Below are 22316 nucleotides of genomic sequence, written 5' to 3'. Positions count from 1 at the left end.
AGCACTGTCACTCCCGAGCTCGAGTTGCATTGACGGTTCAAAGTTATATAGGCCCCACAATAATGTATTTATTATATCCACACCGTTCAACCATTTGGAGAGATCATTTTAGTTGATGATCCCAAAAATGAGTCATATCCAAAGCTCAAGTGGACCACATCACAGATAACAGTGGGACAGTGATTCTCACCATTAAAACATTCGTAGGGCCCACCATAACTTTTATTTTCCATCCAATCTGTTCATTAGGTCACACAGACCTGGATGAAGAGGAAAAACAAATATCATATTGATCCAAAAATTTTGTGACCTTAAAATGGTTTCAATGGTAGACGTTCAATCTCTAACCGCTCTTTGCAGTGTGGTCCACATGATCTTTGTATCTGTCTTATTTTTCGGGTCAAGCCTTACGACGAGCCCAACAAATGGATGAACGGTTTGGATATAATGCATACCTTATGATGGGACCCACAAAACTTGGTGACGTCAACGCGCCAGTAAGCTCGTGGTGTGCGGTACACCAACCAATGCAAATACCTTTAAAAAAGGCTCGCACGCCCTTTTTTTCGACACAGATAGGGTTCCGACATTCCGAAACCCTAAAATCTCTCCCAAATTGATGATTTCTCAGATATCGGCAATGATTTCTCCGGATTTCAAAGAGGATTTCTGTGGATTTCGCCCAAATCCAGTTGAAAGCTACTCTCTTAGGCGGATTGAACAGGTAAGTGTTTTTTTTTTTTTCGGAATTTCTGGATTGGATGTGGATGAGATGTCGCCAGATGTCACACGGCTACAGTCCTACGCAAAAATTTGCAATATCAGGCCTTATCGTGTGATATATCGGCGATATCTCATGATATTTTGTGATATATCGCATGATAAATGGAAGTTTGGCATTTTTTCAGTATTTTTCAGTATTTTTTGGGGGTTTCGTATCGCTGACTGCCGATACCGATATTATCGGCCGATAATATCGATATTATGAACACTGATTACAGGTAGCGCACGCTACCTGCGCTACACGCTATGAAGCCATAGTGTACGCTACAACCCCTGTAGCGCACGCTACAGGGGATATACGCTACCTGTTACGCTACGTAGCGATTTTGCTACGCTACGCTACGTAGTGTACACTACCGCTACGCTACGCACGCTACTGAAAACACTGGTTTATATATATATATATATATATATATATATATATATAATTATTAAAGCAGATTTTGTGTTTCTTTGGATAAGATTTGCTGATTTTTTTCTATTAGGCCATATTTTTGGGTTTTTTTTTTGTTTCCCTTCCAAATCCTCGGTGGTTCCCTTCTTTTTCTTCCTTTTTTTTTTCCCCTTCTTTCTTTCATTCTGCTTCCTCTTAACTCCATGAGTTTTCTTCTTCTGATCTTTCTCAACAGGTGGTGTTTCCCTTCCTTCCCTTCCTAATCTTTGACGGCTCGTTGCCTTAATCTTTTTTTCTTTCCTCTTTCCCTCTTTCCTTCCTTACACTACAATTTCTTATTAATCTTTTTCCTTTCGCCCTTCAATCTTTAGCAAGTGGCGGTTCCCTTTCTTCTCGACACAACATGTAACACCCTGAACTTTTCAATACCCGAGTATTGAAAGTTCTCGAGTGTTACCATGAAATTTAACTTATTATGTACATGTGTACGATACCAGTCTAGCTATCCTTACCTTACATCCATTCTCCAACACGAATCTGACCGTTGGTAATAATCTCCATTCATATATCAAGCCATCTGACCGTTGATTTTGAGATAGGATCATCATATACCCAAGTATTCTCACTTGTCCATCATAACCAACTGTTCAGTCAACTATTCACCGCTAGGTAAAGATATCTGACCGTTCATTCTAAGTTTGGATCACCTGATCATAATAAACTAGCTACTTGATCTTAGCATCCACTTGTGCACATATCAAATTGAGATTATGATCTGTTCATCTTATTCACCACCTATGAATATGTTTAACCCACCATCAAAACTACAATCTGAGAAACTTACACATGTGAATAAGTCACTTGAATCTAATAGTATACATGTTTTACCTCTTGATCACTCTAAAAATTCACTTCTGATCTTCCGTTTACAAAACTGACTGTACACGCACTTAAATACATGATCAGAGTAATAACCATCAAGTTTTTCTATATTTAACATGTCATCTGACCATCCATTATGTCGATTGATATATGTACATTCCCTTAATTAGTTTGGTGAATAATTTCTTATTTATAATAATTTAGATATAAGTTCTTTTGTAAGAATTACTTAGAAATGTGTCTATAACCATGTAGAACCATTAGATTTTCCAAAACTCTCATATCAGTAATAATTACGAAAATGCCATTAACCTAGACCCCTGAATTCTAGATCACATGGTTCCCACCATCCGTTTGATGTGAAATTTTATACCATGCCTATGTATCATAAATTAACTATACATGTCAAATTTTAGCCCTTAGATCATTGTAAAAGTGGCCCAATTGACAAATTAGCCTTGTAACTGTTGATTTTGGTGTCCATCGAGTGAAGAAACCTCGTGCGTAGTCGTAATAGGATATTTTACTTCATATGAACGACTTGAATTGCCCATAAGATGGACCAAGTGTGAAATATAAAGACCCTACTTTGGTGTGCTTTTCCTTAGACGCGAAGTTATCCTGTCAAGGCCTACCAACTTCTTGTAAATCTGGATCTTCTGATTTAACCACTTCTGTCCGTTGTAACTCAAATTTAGATCACACTTTGATCTCATATGACTATGGGGTTATATAAAATTTAGGCCTCGATTTATGATCGTACACTGTTGAAAGTTGAAGCTAGTTCCTTCCTTTTGGTACAAAATGTGAAATTTTAGATTTAGGTTTTTTCCACCATCGATCAACCACCAAAATTTGTCCAACCGTTTATCTATCCTGACTACACATTTTTCCTAAAATTGGGCCCTGATCATTAAATGTGGACCGTTAATTGAGATCAAGTTCGTTTTGGCACCTGTTAAGAGAATTTTCAAGGTAGGTCAATCTAAATTTCGGATCACCAAGAAAATCACATACCTGGCTCTATTCGACGACCCTGACACAGTGAACGAATTAGATTTAAAGAAAGATCGTCAAAAAAGGAAAATTGGAGAAACCCAATCCAAGTGGGATGTAAAACACACCCCTCTCACATGCCCATTCTCCTCTCTCACTCACATTCCCAAGGAGAGAGAGAGAGAGAGAGAGAGAGAGAGAGAGAGGCCTAGACGCCCTCTTCCTTCTCCATATGTATGAGAGAGAGAGAGAGAGAGAGAGAGAGAGAGAGAGAAGCCTAGACGCCCTCTTCCTTCTCCATATGTATGATGTCTCCCTCTTGCTCAAGCGATGCCATGATTCATGTGGAAGCTTTTCATGTAGAAGCTTTCCTACATGGGTATTTACTTAAGGTTTAGATCTAAGACGAAGGTGAAGGATTCCTTTAAGCTTACCTTGATTTAAGTTGATACGATTTATCTTGCCTTTTACATGCTTAGCTTTCATGTTACTATAATTCTCACTGCAATTGTTTGATTTACCACCAACAATTATTTATCCTTTGGGAATTATGGATAAGGTATGATTTTAATTATACGTGATCTTTATTAATTTATGTGGGGCGATGGATACAAGCCTCGCCCTTGTCTTTACCAATTTTGTTGAGTTAGCCCTTGCTGCTCCCCTCTTTTGTTAAGTTAGCCCTTGCTACTCTCCTCTTTGTTGAGTTAGCCATTGCTACTCTCTTCCTTATTTTGTTAGCCTTGTGCTATCTACCTTTATAGGTTGGGCATGTGTCTTGGAATTTCAAAACTCCCATGATTTAATTTATTTCCTCTTTGGTGCAAGTACTATGTTAGAAATCCCACTTCTTGCGATCAAATAAATATCGTGGACGTAATGCGGTTCGGGTAGCGGCCCCTTTGATCGACAAGTAATTCCATTGATTTTGAGTAGTGGTGCACAAATCGATGTAAGTAATTCGCAACGCGTGTAACATTACTTCCGGGATTTGGATGTCGCAAATAGTCTTTCCATGAACAAATCGTGTCACATAATTGATCTGATCCATGTGTTGTGCCCCTTTGGGATGTTCGCGTAAATCCACATTAACGTTGGAAACACCGACAAATCTTTGTAGTATGGGATGCCGGGTGAGTCGGATAGCTCTAAATTATTTTTCACATTGTGATGATCGCTAAGTGTGATGCACCACACATACTTTGCTAGGCATGCATCTCATATGGGTTGTTTGCGCATACCGATACCTCTGGTAGTAGTAGAGTACGAGACGTATCAGAACCCTTACATTACTCTTATGAATCTCTTGAATTATCCATAATCTTAAAGGATGACCATCACTATGAGTAGGGCATTGATTCTCTCCAACCGTACAAATGATATAGGAGATGTATAGATTGAAGACCCAGAGGACCATCTCCTTGTGGAAGATTTTACTTAATGAATAAGAAGATAGTTTTATAATTTAGTTTTATATTTCCGTTGCAAACTCGATAATGTAATAAACTCCCATTGAGAGGGCATTTGATACTTTGTTGAATGAAATAATAAATACAGTCGGTTTTATTATCGTGAATAATCCTTCATGAATGTAACTAGATGTGATCTAAAAATAAATAAAAATGGTGTGATTTTTAAAGCATCCAATTTGTACATTATTAACACTCGGAATTCTTGGGCACGAGAATTTACTTGGGTCACGAAAATTTTGGGATGTTACACAACAGCAGCTTCTTGTTAACCCTTTTCCCTTACTCCTTCATTCTTTCCTCTTTCGCTCTTTCCTTACACTACAACTTCTTATTAATCTTTTTCCCTTCGCCCCTCATTCTTTTGCAAGTGGCAGTTCCCTTCCTTCCCGACACAACAACAATTTCTTATTAACCCTTTCCCCTTCCTCCTTCATTCTCCTTTTTCATTTTTTTTTTTTCCTCTATAACTTGTTGTGATTCATGAGAAGAGGGTGGCTTGCGGTTTGATTTTTTAAAGGATTTTGCATCATTTGTTGTTGGATTTGAAGCCTCTTTGATATGTAGTTGAAGCCCTTATTGATTTTTTTGTTGTTCAATTGAAGTTGTTGCTGGAAATTCTTATGCTAGGGTTTGTCTCACTCTCTCATTGTTTCTCTCTTCCATCTTTGTTCTCCTCCTCATTGTAGCTTCTCATAGGCCCTTAAGATGTGGCCATTTAATATGATATCAGAGCCTAAGTGCTCCTAGGGTTTGTTATTTTAGGGTTTCTTTTTTTCTTTTTCTTCTTCTTCTTCTAGGGTTTCTTCTTCTCACCTTTTTTTTTCTTTCTTTTCCCTTCATCTTTTCTTTTCTTCTTATTATTCTTCAATTCTTTTTTGAATATTTTTTCTGAAGGACTTGTTGATATTTGTGTTGCCTTGGTTGGGGCTTGTATTTATTTATTTATTTATATTTTTTTGTTGAAGAAGATTTTTATTTTTATTATTAATTATTTATTATTATTATTATTTTTTTTCAATCTTGATCATAAACAACTTCCACAAACTTTTATCTTCAAATTTGACTGTAGATCTGACCATCGACGCATGATGGTCTACTTTGACCCTTGATGGTGGTAGTGTATGAAAGCGGGCCTCACACACTGATGTAGGACGACCTAATCCAACCATAAGTGAATGTGGTATTTGAAAGTGGCAGATTTAATTTTTAACAACAAATAATAAAAATCAGCTTTATACATCATAAATATAAGAAGGAAATAAGGAGAATGTAGCAATGATCATGGCCATCCATCACAAACACGTTGTATTGAAGTTTAAATTTTGAATTTAATCGGATCCGACGAAAGATAGGACTTTCGTCTTACAATAGGTCCGTCTAACGATCCAAGTGGATTTTCTAATCCAGGAAATAGGAATTTTCTGGATTGGAAAATTTGAAAAATTTAGAAAAAATAAAAATAAAATTGATGGTTCTTCAAATCTAGGGCCTCGGGTTTTGAGATTTGAAGAAGGTCAAAATATGTAAATGTGGGGATGAAAATCTTCCAAGATCTAAACATTTGAGTTGAAAAGAAAAGGAATTGGCTTCTAAATCTAGAGAATTTAGAAGAAAATGAAGAAAAAAGGCTTAAAGAAGAAAGTACCTTGAGAAGAGAAAGAAGGAGAAAGAAGAAGAAGATGATAAATCACTTCCCTGGGCCTCACACCCTCTTCCAATTACTGGAAGTCGAAGATGTGATCATCTGGTCTTGAAGAAGCAAAAGCTCTCTTTCTTTTCATAAACATAACATAGCCTCCTTAGGTTTAGAGTAAAAGACCCTTATAAATTCGTAATTACACTAAATGACCAAAATACCCCAGTAAAAAAAGTTTTTTAAAAAAGAGAAATTTGCACAAAAATGTGTGCGCATGTTGTCTGAAAACTCAAATAAATAAAATATTCATAAGATAAACTAAAATCTAATTGCCTCAATGATAGCGCAATGAAAGTGGGCCGCGATGATCCAATGGTCCAAATATATCCTTCAAGTAACTTACACATGTCACGAATACATGTGTAAGTTCTTCAACCTTTAGAGACCCAACCCGTACCCGTCATCTAACCACATTGACATGGGTAACGCACGCCTCCTGCGTCGATATACTTTGAATGGTCTGGTTTCCGCATTATACACTTTCACAAAATATGATAACACCACTTACCAAATGGTGGGATAATGATAAAAATGAATTTAGGTTTCCACCTCTAGGAGATGGAAGCAGAATCAAAGAAAAGGAAACTTGAAAAGGAAATATGAAACAATGTACTAGATCAATGGTGCTTTGATACCATGTTGCAGAGAGAGAGGATACGAGTATGCTTTTCACCCTTAAGTTATTGTATTACATTAGCCTATGACCTTAACCCAACACATGTTTAAGCCCCCAAAAAAGCAAATGACATGAGAACCCAAGCGGTCCAATAAGGTGCACCACATTATCATTGTCATCATAAAAAACCTTCTCCTAGCTTTTTGGAATCACCTATTCTAATGACGGTTTGGCAATAGTTCTCTGACCATCTAGCTACCTAACTTCAACATCAATATCCAAAAGTCAAGGTGTCAGGGAAATTGATAATAGTGATGGACTATAATGCCGATTCAACTATTTCTATTTGAGCAACTTAGATAAAATGAATGTATATAGCATGGTGGAAAGGAGACGTCGTCATCATCCAAGCCATACCCCGACTAATTTGGGTCAACTACACGAATCCCATTCCACCATTCCACTCTATTAAGGGCCATAACTTCAAGTAGACCATACGTCATCAAGTCTTTTCTTATTACCTCCACCCACGTCATTTTAGGCCTTCCCCTTGCCCTTTAAGAGCCTTCAACTTGCACCAATGCACTCCTAACTGGTGTTGTTCGTGGTCTCCATTTTACATGACCCAACCATCTAAGTGTACTTTTCCCCCATCTTATTATGTATTTGTGCTACTCCAAAGTTTCCTTGAATGTATTCGTTTCTCATTCTATCCTTCCTCATCTTACTAGTCATCCATCTTAACGTCATCATTTCAGCTACGTCCATCCTATGAACATGTTTTTACTTAACTACCTAGCATTTTGTCCTATAAAGCACGACTAATCTTATAGTTATCTGATAAAATTTCCCCTTAGTTTGATTGGTATACAATGATCACAAAATACTCCAGAGGCACATCTCGATTTCTTCCACCTAGCTCGAATTCTATGGGCAACATCCAGTCTTTCTACTCATGAATCATCGATCGAAGATTTCAAAAGTTGATCACTTGCTCCATATTTAATTGTGTTTCCTTACTGCAACAGGCCATTTCAATTTTACCCTAGTTCCATTACTGAAAATAAGCATTACAGTTTTCAACAGTGTTATATATATATATATATATAAACTTGCTACTATTTCATACCACTGCAGTTGAATGAAACTCTCATGATGCCATTATAGTTTTTACTTTTATTATTTTATTTCTCTAGAGGTGAATAGAACTCTCATGGTGCAGTTATACTCTGTTTCGTCAAACTTCAGAACAAGTGCTACGAGTTGGAATGAGTCATCAACAGAGAAAGCTTACATGGCGCCTCATATTCTTTCTATGTCAGCCACTCCTATTCCAAGGACACTTGCTCTGGCTTTATATGGAGATATGTCTCTAACCCAAGTATGTGGAGCTTCCATCTCATATCTTCAATCTTTAAAATGAAATATGGTTGCTCAGTATCACTTGTTAGTGACTGCACTACTTTTCTTTGGGCTGTGTTGGATGGACGTGTTGAGTCATGAACATCCAGCTCAATCAAGAGGAGATATTAAGAATATAAATGGCGTTCCATATTATTCACAACAAGGAAGTGGCCCTTCACATGCAGGGCATTTCTTCCAGTCTGGCTTGAGGGCAAATCTAATTGCAATTTGGAGCTCTGCACCTCAATATGAATCCTAAGGAAACTTCATTTTAGTTATTTACACTCTATCCAAACAATTATTGCTAGTTAATTTGATGGTCCATCTAAATGAGCCAGTGGTAACCTTAAGAAAACTGGATTTCTTTGGTTATAAGATATTGTGAAGCATTTAAGCTTCTAGTGAACATCTTTGATTCAACTTTAGTTCCTTATAGTAGTAATTTTTGCTCCTATAGGATTTGGAGATGACATTTTTTTTTTTTTAAAATCCTGCTGAACTGATTTATTTTGTTTCTTTAGGTTTTTTTTATCTTGTTGAACACAATTATTTGCTTCTAAATTTATGCAAACAGCTAAATTTGATTAATCTTATCTATGAATACTTGAATGGTAGATAAATGTCCAGTATTGTAATTGGGTGACAAGTGGTAATTTTTGAAATCAGTGTACTGCTATTTCTCTCCATTGATAGAATATGAAAAGATATGGACTTTCCTCAGACTACTTGGGTGACCAGATTTTTATTAGATTGTAATGGGGCAGCATAGGTTAAATTGAATTGCTTTAAATTGTGATACGATAGAGCACATAATGCTAAACAAGGTTTTCAATAGCAGTAGTGATGGCCATAATGGCCACCGCTGTTACTGTTATAATATGGGCCACAATGGCTGTTACAGGCATTAAAAAAAAATGTATCAGCCCCATAATGGCCATTACAGGCTGTTACACTCCGTCACGGGCCATTTTTTCTGTAATGGCTGTTACAACCCTGTAACGCGTTAATGGTTCCCACCATTACTGTTACGTAATGGCCATTTTTGAATGGAGAAGATAGAAAATAAATTGACTGTAAATCACCACCATGTCATTAAATGCAAATAATTACCTCCAGTAATCACAATAAAATGAAAGTTTTTTGTGAGGATAGTACAAAAGGGTATATGTTAATATGCCAGGAACAATTCAAGGCTTGATGGGTGCCTTGTTTTGGTATGTCGACTTCACTTGCTATTCTTGGGATTTTACAGGTTACTACAAAGGATTAAAAATAAAATAAAAAATCTTGCACTTTTTTGGTTCCATTGTTCTTCACGTGTGCTCCTATTGGCGATTCCTGCTCTTGATTTACATGGTTGTTAACTGGCAACTGTCCTATAAATTTCTGACCAAAACTGGCTGTCATTGTTTTTAACCCAGTGGGTCACAGTAAGCGTTACTGTTTACTAGTAACTGATGTCCTCCTTTCCAATATGCAATGACAGCCCTTGAAAATATACATTTGATGGTTAAAGGGAACTGGATCAAGTGATATCTACACCCTCTTTTTGGTACATGCACCCTTTCTTTCTACTGGTATTAACATAATACATGTTTCTATTTTTCTAATACCAAAAAGGATGTATGTATTAAGAAACGGTAGGTAAATCATTTCTTATAACTAAGTATATCTGTATTGTTCTTCTAACTACAACTGCTTTTCCTTCGCGGTTCAGTCATCCATAATTTGTGCTTGTTTAAACGCCCAACAAGTAGCAAAATCTTCATTGTGATAATTTTTTTCCTGCCATTAGCATCAAATTTTCTTATGGTCCATAGCAGTTTGGTTCCTCTCTCAGTTTGGTCTTGATCTTCTGACCATCATTGCTGGATTTTTCTTATTTGACAGATAACAGATTTACCTCCTGGAAGAAAACCTGTGGAGACATTTGTTCTTGAAGGAAATGAGAGTGGCTTTGAAGATGTTTACCAGGTAATAGTGCTTGTTTCTTTCTACTTAAGCAACTATGTTCTGATAAGCTCTGAAGAGTATAACGGGCTATCTCAGCTTACCCAAACTTGGAAAAAAGAAAAAGAAAGAAACGAAAAAAAAACAAGTAATCCATTTATCTCCATAAATCATTGTAAATATTTGGAGAATTTGTTATGTGTAAATATGTTTTAAGTATATGTGAGTTTTTTAAGCTCTTTTCAAGCTTTCCGTTGGAACATAGGGAATGATAATGTAATATTGAATAAGAGCAATCATATGATCCTCGATCCTTGGTCTGTTGAGACCCACGATAGATGGATCACATGCAAAAAATCTCCCAGATTATAAGGTCCTAGCTACCACTCATAGGCCTATTTGCAATAAGATGTGGACCACCGCTCTACTTCTCATCTTAACTGTCTATACACAGGACACAAAATGAGAATTTAAGATTCCCATACCAAAGGAGACTTTTTGAGCAGGGTCCATCTATGGGTCAGAACAGGCCAATTGTTTGTATCACTAGACCATGGGCCCCAGTTGTACAAACTGAAATTCTGAGTATATTCCTAAATCATCAAAGTGAAAATTGCTACCAAAGAGAGAATATTGGTTGGTCTTTTTATGCAGTACTGCTATTAAGGTAGCAACATCATGAATAGATTTTTTCATGATAGTAGATCTATATTGTCCATGGAATCAAAACTCAGCTGGAAATGAGTTGAAGCACCTGATTTAACTTGGTTTCAGCACACCATTCAGAGTCAACCTCCTGATACAGGGATATTTTTGGACCAGTTGGAATGAGTTATAGCAATTTTGGTTCCCTGCCTCCCCAGGAGAGTGACATTCTGAAACCGACTTTTGATTCCCTGGTATGGGCTCTGGCAGAACTGACCAGTCTTCAAGGATATCCTTTTTCCTCATATAGGCGTGCCACTTTTAAGGTTTCTTGTAAGTATGTATACAGATGATGCGGGAAGAGTTACTTCGAGAAGGAAAAGTATATCTTGTGTATCCAGTGATAGAAGAATCTGAGCAACTGCCCCAGCTCCATGCTGCTGCTGCAGATCTTGAGTCCATATCTGCCAAGTTTGAGGATTACCAATGTGGGTTATTACATGGGCGCATGAAGAGTGATGAGAAAGATGAAGCATTACGGCGGTTTAGATCTGGAGAAACACACATACTGCTTTCAACTCAAGTGATTGAGATCGGGGTTGATGTTCCCGATGCATCAATGATGGTTGTTATGAATGCTGAGAGGTTTGGAATAGCCCAGTTGCACCAGCTGAGAGGACGAGTCGGACGGGGAACCAAAAAGTCGAAATGTGTTTTCTTAGCATCTTCTTCTGGGGCTCTTAATCGATTGAAAGTACTTGAAAAGTCATGCGATGGATTTTACCTGGCGAACATGGACCTTATGCTTCGTGGGCCTGGCAACTTGCTTGGTAAAAAGCAGTCAGGACACCTTCCAGACTTTCCGATAGCCAGATTGGAGATCGATGGAAACATTTTACAAGAAGCTCATCTTGCTGCATTGGTAATATCATCACTTTGATTCTGATCTTTAGTTTGGATGTAGTATGAGTGCATTTTATGCACTAGTCTACAAGTAACTTCTATATAGAGAGTAGTTGTAGGTTTCTGAGCCTCAGCATTCAAATTGTTTTTTGGATCCCTCATGTATGTAGTCATGCACCACAACATACCATACCTTTGCTGAGGCTTGTGATGCTATTATGCTTCCTATCTTGATACCTGTATGTAATTTCTTCATTAGTGTTTTGCATATGTAAGGGAGCAACTTAATGGGCTTCAAAACAATGCTTGAAAATCGTAATAATCTTAATGGACAAAAATAATGTCTTTGAAATTCCTAAAAATAATGCTCTGTGAACAGTTTTTTTTTTTTTGACAACAAAACTTCATTAGCTGAAAACAAAAAACAATAGGGAACAACCCTAAAGGCTCAGAGAGCAAATGCCATAACAACTTGATGAGATGGGTGATGAGAGGTTATCTGTCTCTAAATAGAATACTTTCCTCAAATGTTCTTTACAACACCTTCTAAAGGCCCTTAAGGAAACAGCCCAAGTGCCTACTTTCCGTGAGCTTTTCGGATGACTCTTTCTGGTTCCGTTGCTTCGTTGTGAAACGTCATGTTTTTGTGCTCCTTCTGGACTGTCCAAAGCCCCACTAGTAGACTCAACAAGATCTTCATTCTCATACAAGAAAACCCTCGTCCCACACCTTAAAGAAAGTCTCAATCGTCCTAGGCATCACCCAACCCATCACAACCTGAATTGTTCAAAAAACGTCCACCAAATGTTCATCGTAAAGTTTCCATGCATCAACAAATGATCAGTTGTCTCCATGTCTTGATGGCAAGGGATACACACACATTTGTGATGCAATACCAACCATGTAATATATTTGTTCATGTGTGACGAAGCTCAATTAAAAGGTACCCAAGGTGGTGGAATCAAGATGGTCCTAAGATGGCGAGTAGCAACCAAGATGATGTCTTGAAATTGGATTTTGTAGAAATTTCAAACCATTACAAATGAGTATCATATGGGCTGAGCGCACAAAGCCATGGGGGAGATAACTCCGATGCACATGTCAATGAAGTTTTTGAAAAGCCCGATCTGAAAGCATACATGGAAGCAAGCAATGCCCACTTCTATGCATCTTGAGGTCCTATTAGTTATGACAAGCAGTGGTAATGATACATTTGGATATGAGGATGATAGTTACTCTAGGTATCATCAACCCTTGTACCCTTGGGAAGGATCATGTTCTCTTGTGGTCCCTTTCATGAATATCCATTAAAAAAAAATAAAAAAATTGGGGTCTCTACTCATGGCTCAGTGGTAGACACCATGTCTTTCAACTCTGAGGTTATGGGTTCGAGAACCCATGTGTGTGTGGGGGTATAAGAGTGTGTGTTCTCACCTTTCAAAAAAAGAAAGAAAGAATTGGGACAACCGCCATCCCCTGATGATCCTTCAAAGCACATGAAGGTTGAGATCCCTGGCTATGATGGGAACCTTGACCTTGGTATTTTCCTAGACTGGCTCAAGTCAGTCAAAAAGTTCATAGCTTTGAAGTTGAGAGGATCTGCTCAAATTTTGTGGAATTCAGTTGAGATGGAGTTGCAACTATGTGGTCTTCCTTTGATATTGAATTGGGAAGACATGAAATCCAAGATGAAGAGGAGATTCTTTCCTGTGGACTATTCTAAAAAAAAAAAGAAGTTATCTCCATTAAAACCCGGTACAGTGGTCAAGGCTCGATGGAAGGCTCGGGAGGTACAAGCAGTTCGAGAGGATGTGAAGGCTCCGTCTGCGATTGTGATAGAGGTTAGGGAGTCCAAACCTTCTTTGGGATGCGAGAAGGTGCCATGAAGCTTCCTTAAGCCATGCAGTACTCTGACGAGGGTGGCGTCAGAGCTATGTGGCGCTTCCAAGATACGATCTCTGCCCCCCTTTACTGAGATGCCTACGTGTGGCGTCATCAAGAAACCCCCTCATGCTAGGTAGTCGTCGACGGATGACATGTATTGCAATACGTCAGTTGATGACGAACATGTCCTCTCTCACAAGGTTGAGGTTGATGCTTGTGAGATGGAAGCCTCTCATAAGACACTCTTGTCAACCTCGACATGTGGGACCTAGGCGGGTTTAGGTTTTATATCCTTAAAGCAAAAATCTCTCATTTCCTAAACTAGAGGTGGTCTATGAGCTATATCTTACCAACTCCATGTGGTCCGTCATAGTCAATGCCCGTGGTGATAGAAGATTGTGAAGACTCATCGCCTTTCGATGATGCTTTGATAGGCCAACTCATTCACCTAGATGGAGTCACCTCAGATCAGGAGGAGCATGGACAAGATAAGGAAAGCGACAAAGATTGCATTGAGGCTGAGGAAGAGGGCAGAGTGATGATGCTAATAGATATTGAATCCCAGTTGGATGTTAGTAGCGAAGAACAACCGAAGGTCTCTGGCTTCTTAGAGGAAGATCTTTTGGAGACCTTGGACGTCACTCTGCTACAAATAACAAATGTGAGAAATGGGAACCCCGATAGAATCAATGCTCTATTAATAGTTGCATCTAGGTTTCCTGATTTGAAGGCGTCCGAAAGGTCGTTCCCGGAAGAAGACCTCGACTAGACAAAGGATGTTCTAGATAGAGAAGGAAGATTGCTTGGACTATCCTTTATAGCTCTAAATGAGGATGTGGTAGCGTTATTCCACTTTATTGAACAGAGGGGTGTTGAGGATTAGGCTGTGGAATCACACAGAGATGGAAATCTAGGATAACAATCCAAGAGCGCCAAGCAAACACAAGAGAACACAGAGATTTAACATGGAAAACCCTTGTGAGAAAAAACCACGGCACAAAGCGATAGAAATTCACTATGAAAGCATAAATTACAGAGAGAAAGGACTTACCCGATTCAAACAACCTCAAATCTCACCCTTGCTACACCCTTTGAAACCCTATAACCCCTTCTAGAAACCCTTAGAATACCTTTAGAAAGCCTTAACATGATTTAGAAAGGCCTTAGGAACTCATATTTATAGTTTAGGAAACTCCACTTTTGCACCGACTTGAAATAGTCCGGAAACCGCCTTAAATTTACACAGTCCGTGTGCTGTCTGTGTAAGCTTCGACGAGTTGAAGTAGATCTTCGATGAGTCGAGGATCATGGAAATTCCAATATACCTTATTGCTGGACTTCGAGCCGAACTTTCTTGGGCTAGTCGAACTTTTCTAGATTTAAGACATTTTTTACCAACAAGGGGTAGTCAATGGCAAGAGTCGATGATTAAGGGCCTGTTTGGTTTTCCAATTACAACGGTGATTGGTTGGAAATGGGTAATGGCTAGTTACCCTGTAATTGTGTGGTGACATCAATTACATTTGATTACAATATTATATTATACTATTGTTTGTTTTATAGGGGGATGATTGTAGAAATGGGCCTTTTGGTATGTAAAAATGTATGGGATTTTTACCAAAATAGCCCAATGGAAGTAAATTCTCCACCATTGTCCGTCTTTAGAACCTTTATTTTTCGCCCTAACTGATTTTCCACCATTGCCTTCCATTGTTTGAATATGGTGAAAACTTCGAATTTACGTTTCATGAAGTAAACCCAAACTTTTTTGGAGTAGTCGTCAATGAATGAAACAAACCATGACGACCCCCAATGGAAACTTCTGGTGATGGCCCCCATACGTCAGAGTGCACATAATCAAGCACTCCCTCATACATGTTTTCCAGTTTTAAAAGATAATCTGGATTGTTTACCATATATGCAATGCTCACATATATCTAAATCAGAATTCTTAAAAGCTAGAATCAAACAACGATTAGATAGTACCTTCATGCCCTGCTCGCTCATGTGGCCCAGACGAGCATGTTACATGCGTATAGACGTGGAATCTGCAACAGTTGCTACCGCTCCACCTGCTGAAGTGCTCTCGATCAACCTGTAAAGGTTCTGTGCCTTTGCACTCTCATAACCACGAGTGCCCCTTTTGTAACTTTAAGGACACCATCAATATCAGTGAACTTGCACCCTATAGCCTCGAGTGCACCGAGAGAAATCAGACTTTTCTTCATATCAGGAATGTGCCTGGCATCAATCAAGGCATGCTCCATCCCATCAAACATCTTGATGCTCACAATACCAATAGCCACAACATTACAGACATTGTCATTGTCCATAAAAACCTGTCCACCATCGCATTCCTTATAACTGGCGAACCAACTCCGATGAGGAGTCATGTGATATGATGCTCCTGTGTCCAGGATCCACTCATGTCTAAGATTGTCATGCAAGTGTCCGACCATAGACACTGACAGAACATCACCACCACTTGTCTCTTCATCAGATGTGACAAATTGGCCTCCTTAGAAGAAGCTTTTGAATTTTCTTTCTTCGCTTTAGGACTGGTACAATCCTTTTTTGTGTCCAGTCATCCCACAGTTCTAGCACTTCAATTTTCCTTTGCCCTTACCCTTGGATTTGGATCTAAGTCTTGAGGATCTTGTACCTCGATCAATATTCCTGCTCCTCGTAATCAGTGCATCGGAAGATATCCCCATGTCGCCGTTTAGCTTTCTCATGGCATTCCCTTGAAGGGCAAAGATAATGGTGTCGACATTCAGGGTTTTGTTTGCAGTGCACATTGTGTCCTTGAATGACTCATACAATGCCGGAAGAGAATTCAACAACATATATGCTTGTTCTTCATCTTTGATTACTTCCTCCATATCCAGCAGTTTGCAAACCAATTTATTATAGTTGCTGATGTGGGCCTCCAGATCTCCACCCTCTGCCATCTTGAAGTTATACTACTGTAGCTTCAAGTGTAGGCGCTTTTCAAAGGATTTTCCCATAAACTAGCCGCAAGTTTCTTCCTCAAAACATTGTAGAGAACTTCATCCGTGAGACAAAAGGATCGAGGATAATGCCTTCTTATCAAAGGTATTCCAATCATCATCAGTCATAGTAGACTTTCGCTCATCAAGAGCACCATCTTCACCTTGCTTGGTTACGGAACTGATCTTCTTTATCTTCCATAACTCAAAAGTTATTTTTCCTCGAGTACTTCTCAATATCATATATAGTGCTTCCCATTAATGTTAATCCTGTAAATCCTGATCTGTGCCCCAACGATATCTCTAATACCACTTGTTGGGGATTGGGCTGCGGAATCACACAGATGGATCTAGGATAGCAATCCAAGAGTGCCAAGCAAACACAAGAGAACACAAAACATGGAAAACCCTTGCGAGAAAAAACTACGGCACAAAGCGACAGAAATCCACTATGAAAGCATAAATTACAAAGAGAAAGGACTTACTCGATTCGAACAACCTCGAATCTCACCCTTGCTACACCTTTTGAAACCCTAGAACCCCTTCTGGAAACCCTTAGAATATCTTTAGAAAGCCTTAGCATGATTTAGAAAGGCCTTAGGAACTCGTATTTATAGTTTAGGAAACTCCACTTTCGCACCGACTTGAAATAGTCCGGAAACCGCCTTAAATTTACACAGTCCGTGTGCTGTCTGTGTAAGCTTCGACGAGTTGAAGCAGATCTTCGATGAGTCGAGGATCATGGAAATTCCAATATACCTTATTGCTGGACTTCGAGCCGAACTTTCTTGGGCTAGTCGAACTTTTCTAGATTTAAGACATTTTTTACCAACAAGGGGTAGTCAATGGCAAGAGTCGATGATTAAGGGCCTGTTTGGTTTTCCAATTACAACGGTGATTGGTTGGAAATGGGTAATGGCTAGTTACCCTGTAATTGTGTGGTGACATCAATTACATTTGATTACAATATTATATTATACTATTGTTTGTTTTATAGGGGGATGATTGTAGAAATGGGCCTTTTGGTATGTAAAAATGTATGGGATTTTTACCAAAATAGCCCAATGGTTTGGTCAGTGCACCTTTTAAGCCTCCCTTTTCAAATCTTTATTTGTTTGGCCCTTCGACACCTTTTTGCATTTTTCGAGGAAGAAAATGCCCCTAGCATTGAGCCTTACACCCAATAGGCAGTTGCTTGCGAGAGAAGTCAAAGGATCCTACACTAATGTATGATGTAAGCCCCTATAACTATGATTGAGCCCACTCTATAGGAGATCCAATCCGCTCATAATGTTATATAGGCATGGACGAAGGGAAAACAATAGTTTTAACTTGATCCAAGCCCTTTGTGGCCGACAACTAGTGATAATGGTGGGCTTTCAATTCCAACTATTTCTTGTGGCGTGGTCCACCTTTGCTGTGGATATGCCTCAATCTTAGGCCCTTGCCCTTGCCCTTAAATTAAAAACCAAAACTACTCGACGATGGGCCCTATAAACAGTGTCCGAAGGCCGTTTAGTAGGCCCCAACTCCATGGAGAGGACCCAATTTGGAAATTTTTTATTTTTCAGAGGGGAAGACTGGAACCCTTCTTTCCAAGCTTCATTCATGGAACCCACCACCACTCTCTGACCAATTCTTCTCTGGAATAATGCCCTCCGACATTCGGTTGGAAAAAAAAAACCGCTGTTTTTTACTCTTCGGGGACTACTCTTCGGAAAGATGGCAGCCACAGGTAAGGAGATAGTTTTATGAGGTTTTTTTTTTTTTTTTTTTTTTGTGTTTTTTCGGGGTATCATCTAGTTTGCTTATGGGGGGAAGGAATTGTTGTAAGGAGATAGATCTTTGTTTTTGTCATGGGGAGAAGGGATTGTTGTAAGGGCTTGATGTTATAAGGGTTGTGGTTGTCATTTTGAACACAAGGAGATAGATATTTGCTTTTGTCGAACACACGTTGAACAACCACGACCCGTTCTACATGACAACCACGACTCATTCTACATGACAACCACGCCCCATTCTACATGACAACCGTGACCTGTTCTACATGACAACCACAACCCGTTAGTGGAAATGAGCTCCTTGGACATCTTGATTTGTAAAAGCACGTATGTTATGTCATGTAGAACTATCATTGTAATGCACCTCAAACAAGCAATTAAATGGATTCCAACTTGCTAACACTTCATTAAAGACCTTCGGTAGCATCTTATACTGCGCAACTTTGAATGGAGTCCAATTGAGGAATCTTGGAATTTGGGGGAAACCTTTCTCATGGCTCAACCACCACTACTAGATCGCTCAGAGAATTGCTCATATGCCTATATCTATTGCACAAAAGGAAAGATGTATTAGACATTAGTCAACACAAATAAAGAGTATTATAACGGAAACAAAATGAATGTGAAATAAGACAACAATAAATACTTGTAGGGCAAATGAGCATCTACGTGTGTTGTATTTTCAGGATGTTGATCCTTTATTGTAAAATTAACCGCTTTCAAATATCAGTACCCCACAAAGCCCCAAGCGTACCTATTAAACTCTTCAATTTTTTATTTTATTTTTTACTAACTTTATATGTTGATCTATAAACCATTCTTACAAGGAGATCCTACGAGTAGCATTTCGACACACATGAGTAGTACTGGCTTAACTACATCCTAATGTTTGTTTGACCCACGAAGTGATCGAAATGCTACTAACAAATCCTTCTTTAAAGCAGCAGCTTGGCACAAAGATTTCTCACTTATCCCCTTTTCTTTCCTACCCTCATTAGCCTCCAGCGAGCCCAGACCTCGGGCCCATAGTCGAATTGAAGTCCATCTTTGTGAACGTCATTATGGTGCCCTATATTTCAAATCTTAGGTCACCAAGGTGCCTATGTATAAGACAATTGATCACTTTATTGTGAAATCACCATTACTCTTCATCGAAATCCAACAAAAACCCAAAGCATGATTTCCTGAACAACTCTCCAAATATTGCACTTGCCAAATCGTCTTTTAGGTGCTTTAAAAATTGAATGGAGCACTTTGCCGATACTATCACATTCTCGTAATCCAAGTAGGGACTCGTCTTTTTTTTTTTTTATGTTTCTGATTCTTCAATGCATGACAAAGAAGGCATTAACATCTAAGATTAAAAAAAGTAATAGCACCAAAAAATAAAAGCAATTAAAATAGTAGGGATCATGGTTATCTTCAACGTGTCCTAAACGTACCAGTAATTATCATAACCGTTACACGTTATGGGGTCAAAACATTAACGGTAGGTAATGGCCCCGTAACGGTCCTGTAACAGTTTTTTTAAAGGACCATAACGGCCCGTATCATAACGATAACAGTGATGGCCGTTACGTCCACCGTTACCGTTATGGGAAACCTTGGTTATCATGTGGTCAAGTTGTAGTTGTAATGTGGAATGGATCACAATTGTCAAGTGGATCTTGATTGTGGTTGTCATGTGAAACATGTCGTGGTTGTTATGTGAAACGAGTCATGGTTGGCATGTAAAACGGGTTGTGGTTGTCATGTAGAATGGGTTGTGGTTGTTCAACTAGTGTTCAATTGAAAAGAAAAAAAAAAAACATCTATCTTCTTACTTGTGTTCAACATGATAACCCTAGCCCTTTATAACGTCGAACCCTAACAATGATCACTTCTCCCCATTAAAAAAAAAAAAAAACATATGTCTCCTTACAACGATCCTTTCTCACCATAAGCAAACCGGATGGTACTCCGAAAAAAACACAAACAAACCATAAAACTATCTCCTTACTCGTGGCCATCGTTGGTGAGTAAAAAACGATAGTTTTTCCGACTGAAGAGTGTTGAAGGGGCCTACATCGGAGAAGAGTCAGCCGGAGAATGGTGGTAGGTCCCATGAAGGAAGCTTGGAAGAAGGGTTCTTGTTTTCCTCTCTGAAAAATCGAAAATTTCCAAATGGGATCCTTTACACGAAGTTGGGCCCTAGTAAATGGTTTTCGGGTACCATCTATCAAAGCCATGTCGTCTAGTGGTTTTGCTTTTTAATTTAAGGGCTTGGGTCCAAGAATGAGGCATATCCACAACAAAGGTAGACTACATCATATGAAATAGTTGGGACTGAACGCCCACCATTATCACTTGTTGCAAGGCACAAAGGGTTTGGATCAGGCTGAAATTATTGTTTGCCCTTCATCCATGCCCGTATGTCATTATGAATGGATTAAATCTCCTATAGTGTGGGCTCAATCATGGTTATAGGAGCTCATGTCATATATTAGTATGGGGCCCTTTGTTTTCTCCGGCACGCAACTGCCCATCGGGCTTGATGCCAGGGGCAATTTCATCCCTGAAAAATGCAAAAAAAAAGTGTTATAGGGCCAAAGAAATAAAGATTTGAAAAGGGAGGCTGGAAAGGTACATCAACCAGACATACAATTACTTCGGAAAAAAACCCAAAATGTAATGATTACAATTTTCTTTACCTGTTTACTTTAAATGTGCATTTGACTTTAATTTGTTGTGCCGTAATTATCTCTTAACTAAACACCCTGAAAAGAAAATGATGGCTCATTTATTTTTAATTATAATGGAACTTGGAAAATCAAACAAGCCCTAGGAGATCTTTGAAGTGTACTCCTAAGGGTTAGAGAGTTGTTGCGGCTGGAGAGCACTATTAATCATACAGTTGGCAATGAGTTGAATGGTTCTCAGAGGGTTAGAAGGGCGATGTCAGTTTCCCATTGATTATCTTAAGTTGGAATATTAGGGGTTTGGGTTATAAGAAGATTTCAAATTATAGGAATGTGTCGGAAGTCAAAAGCTTTGATAATTTCATTTTAAGAAATGAAGCTTTATTCTTTTGTTAGGAACACTCTGAATTTAGTTTGGGGTGTGAGGAACAAGGATTAGGTTTCTCTGGACACACATGGTTCACTTGGGGTGGCTTGGGACGCTGCAGTTTGGAGGAAAGAAGATGGTTGGTGTGGGCAATTCTTGGTATATGTGATTTTTTTTTGACATCTCTTCTTGTTTCATATGGCTGTTTTCTATTGTTTATGGGCCCTGTAAGGTTGGCCAGAGGGCTTCATTCTAAGAGGAATTGCATGCAATTTCAGAAAGGTGTTCGCTTCCTTGGTGTATAGGTGGGGACTTCAATGTGATTCACTTCAACCGTGAGAAGTCAAATGTATCTTGGTTAACTGCAAGCATGAAAGAATTTTCCTGTTGGATCCAAAGGTATGATTTTTATGGATATTCCTTTGGTCCAGGCTAAGTTCACACGATATAATGGTTAAGAGCGATCCAATTATGTCTTGGTTGGGCCGATTTCTAGTGTCTTCAGACTAGGTGAAACTATTCCCTTTTGTCAAGCTAAATGGTCTACTAGAACCAATCTTAGATCACTATCTAATAGTGCAAGAAGTGGACAATGGCAGTTGGGGCCCTAAACCTTTTAGATTCGAGCTCTCGTGGCTGGAGGTTCTACGGGGCTCATGGAAGAATGGTGGCAATTATGTCAAGTTGAAGGCTTGCCTAGTTTTAGATTACACCAAAAACTCAAATACTTGAAACAAAAGTTAAAAGTATGGAAGAGAGAGGTTTATGGGGCTAGAGAGGCAGAGGTATTTGCTATCCCTGATGAGATCCACGCTCTTGATACTAAAGAGGGGGTCGAATTATTTGAAGAAGAAAAAGGTAGGCGGTTAAAGCAA

The 22316-nt window shown here is 38.8% G+C and overlaps 1 protein-coding gene across 12 annotated transcripts in view; it reads left to right on the top strand.

Moving 5' to 3' along the window:
- The window catches only part of LOC131237782 (ATP-dependent DNA helicase homolog RECG, chloroplastic), an 82015-nt gene that overhangs the window by 51982 nt on the left and 7717 nt on the right, over positions 1-22316 (top strand). For 8 of the 12 annotated variants that reach the window (XR_009167418.1, XM_058235765.1, XM_058235769.1 and 5 more), the window contains 3 exons: positions 8036-8220; positions 10134-10217; positions 11188-11760. Coding sequence is in view for 11 of the 12 variants with exons in the window: in XM_058235765.1 (XP_058091748.1) it covers positions 8036-8220; positions 10134-10217; positions 11188-11760 (842 nt within the window). In the remaining variant the exon portion in view is untranslated. Of the gene's footprint in view, positions 1-8035; positions 8221-10133; positions 10218-11148; positions 11761-22316 lie in introns of those variants that run through there. The other 4 variants (XM_058235770.1, XM_058235764.1, XM_058235773.1 and 1 more) reach the window with 3 other exon arrangements.

Source organism: Magnolia sinica, chromosome 2 (assembly GCF_029962835.1).
Source record: "Magnolia sinica isolate HGM2019 chromosome 2, MsV1, whole genome shotgun sequence".
NCBI classification, from domain to species: domain Eukaryota; kingdom Viridiplantae; phylum Streptophyta; class Magnoliopsida; order Magnoliales; family Magnoliaceae; genus Magnolia; species Magnolia sinica.
Note: the sequence above shows the minus strand (reverse complement) of the source record. Positions and strands in the feature narration are given on the sequence as shown.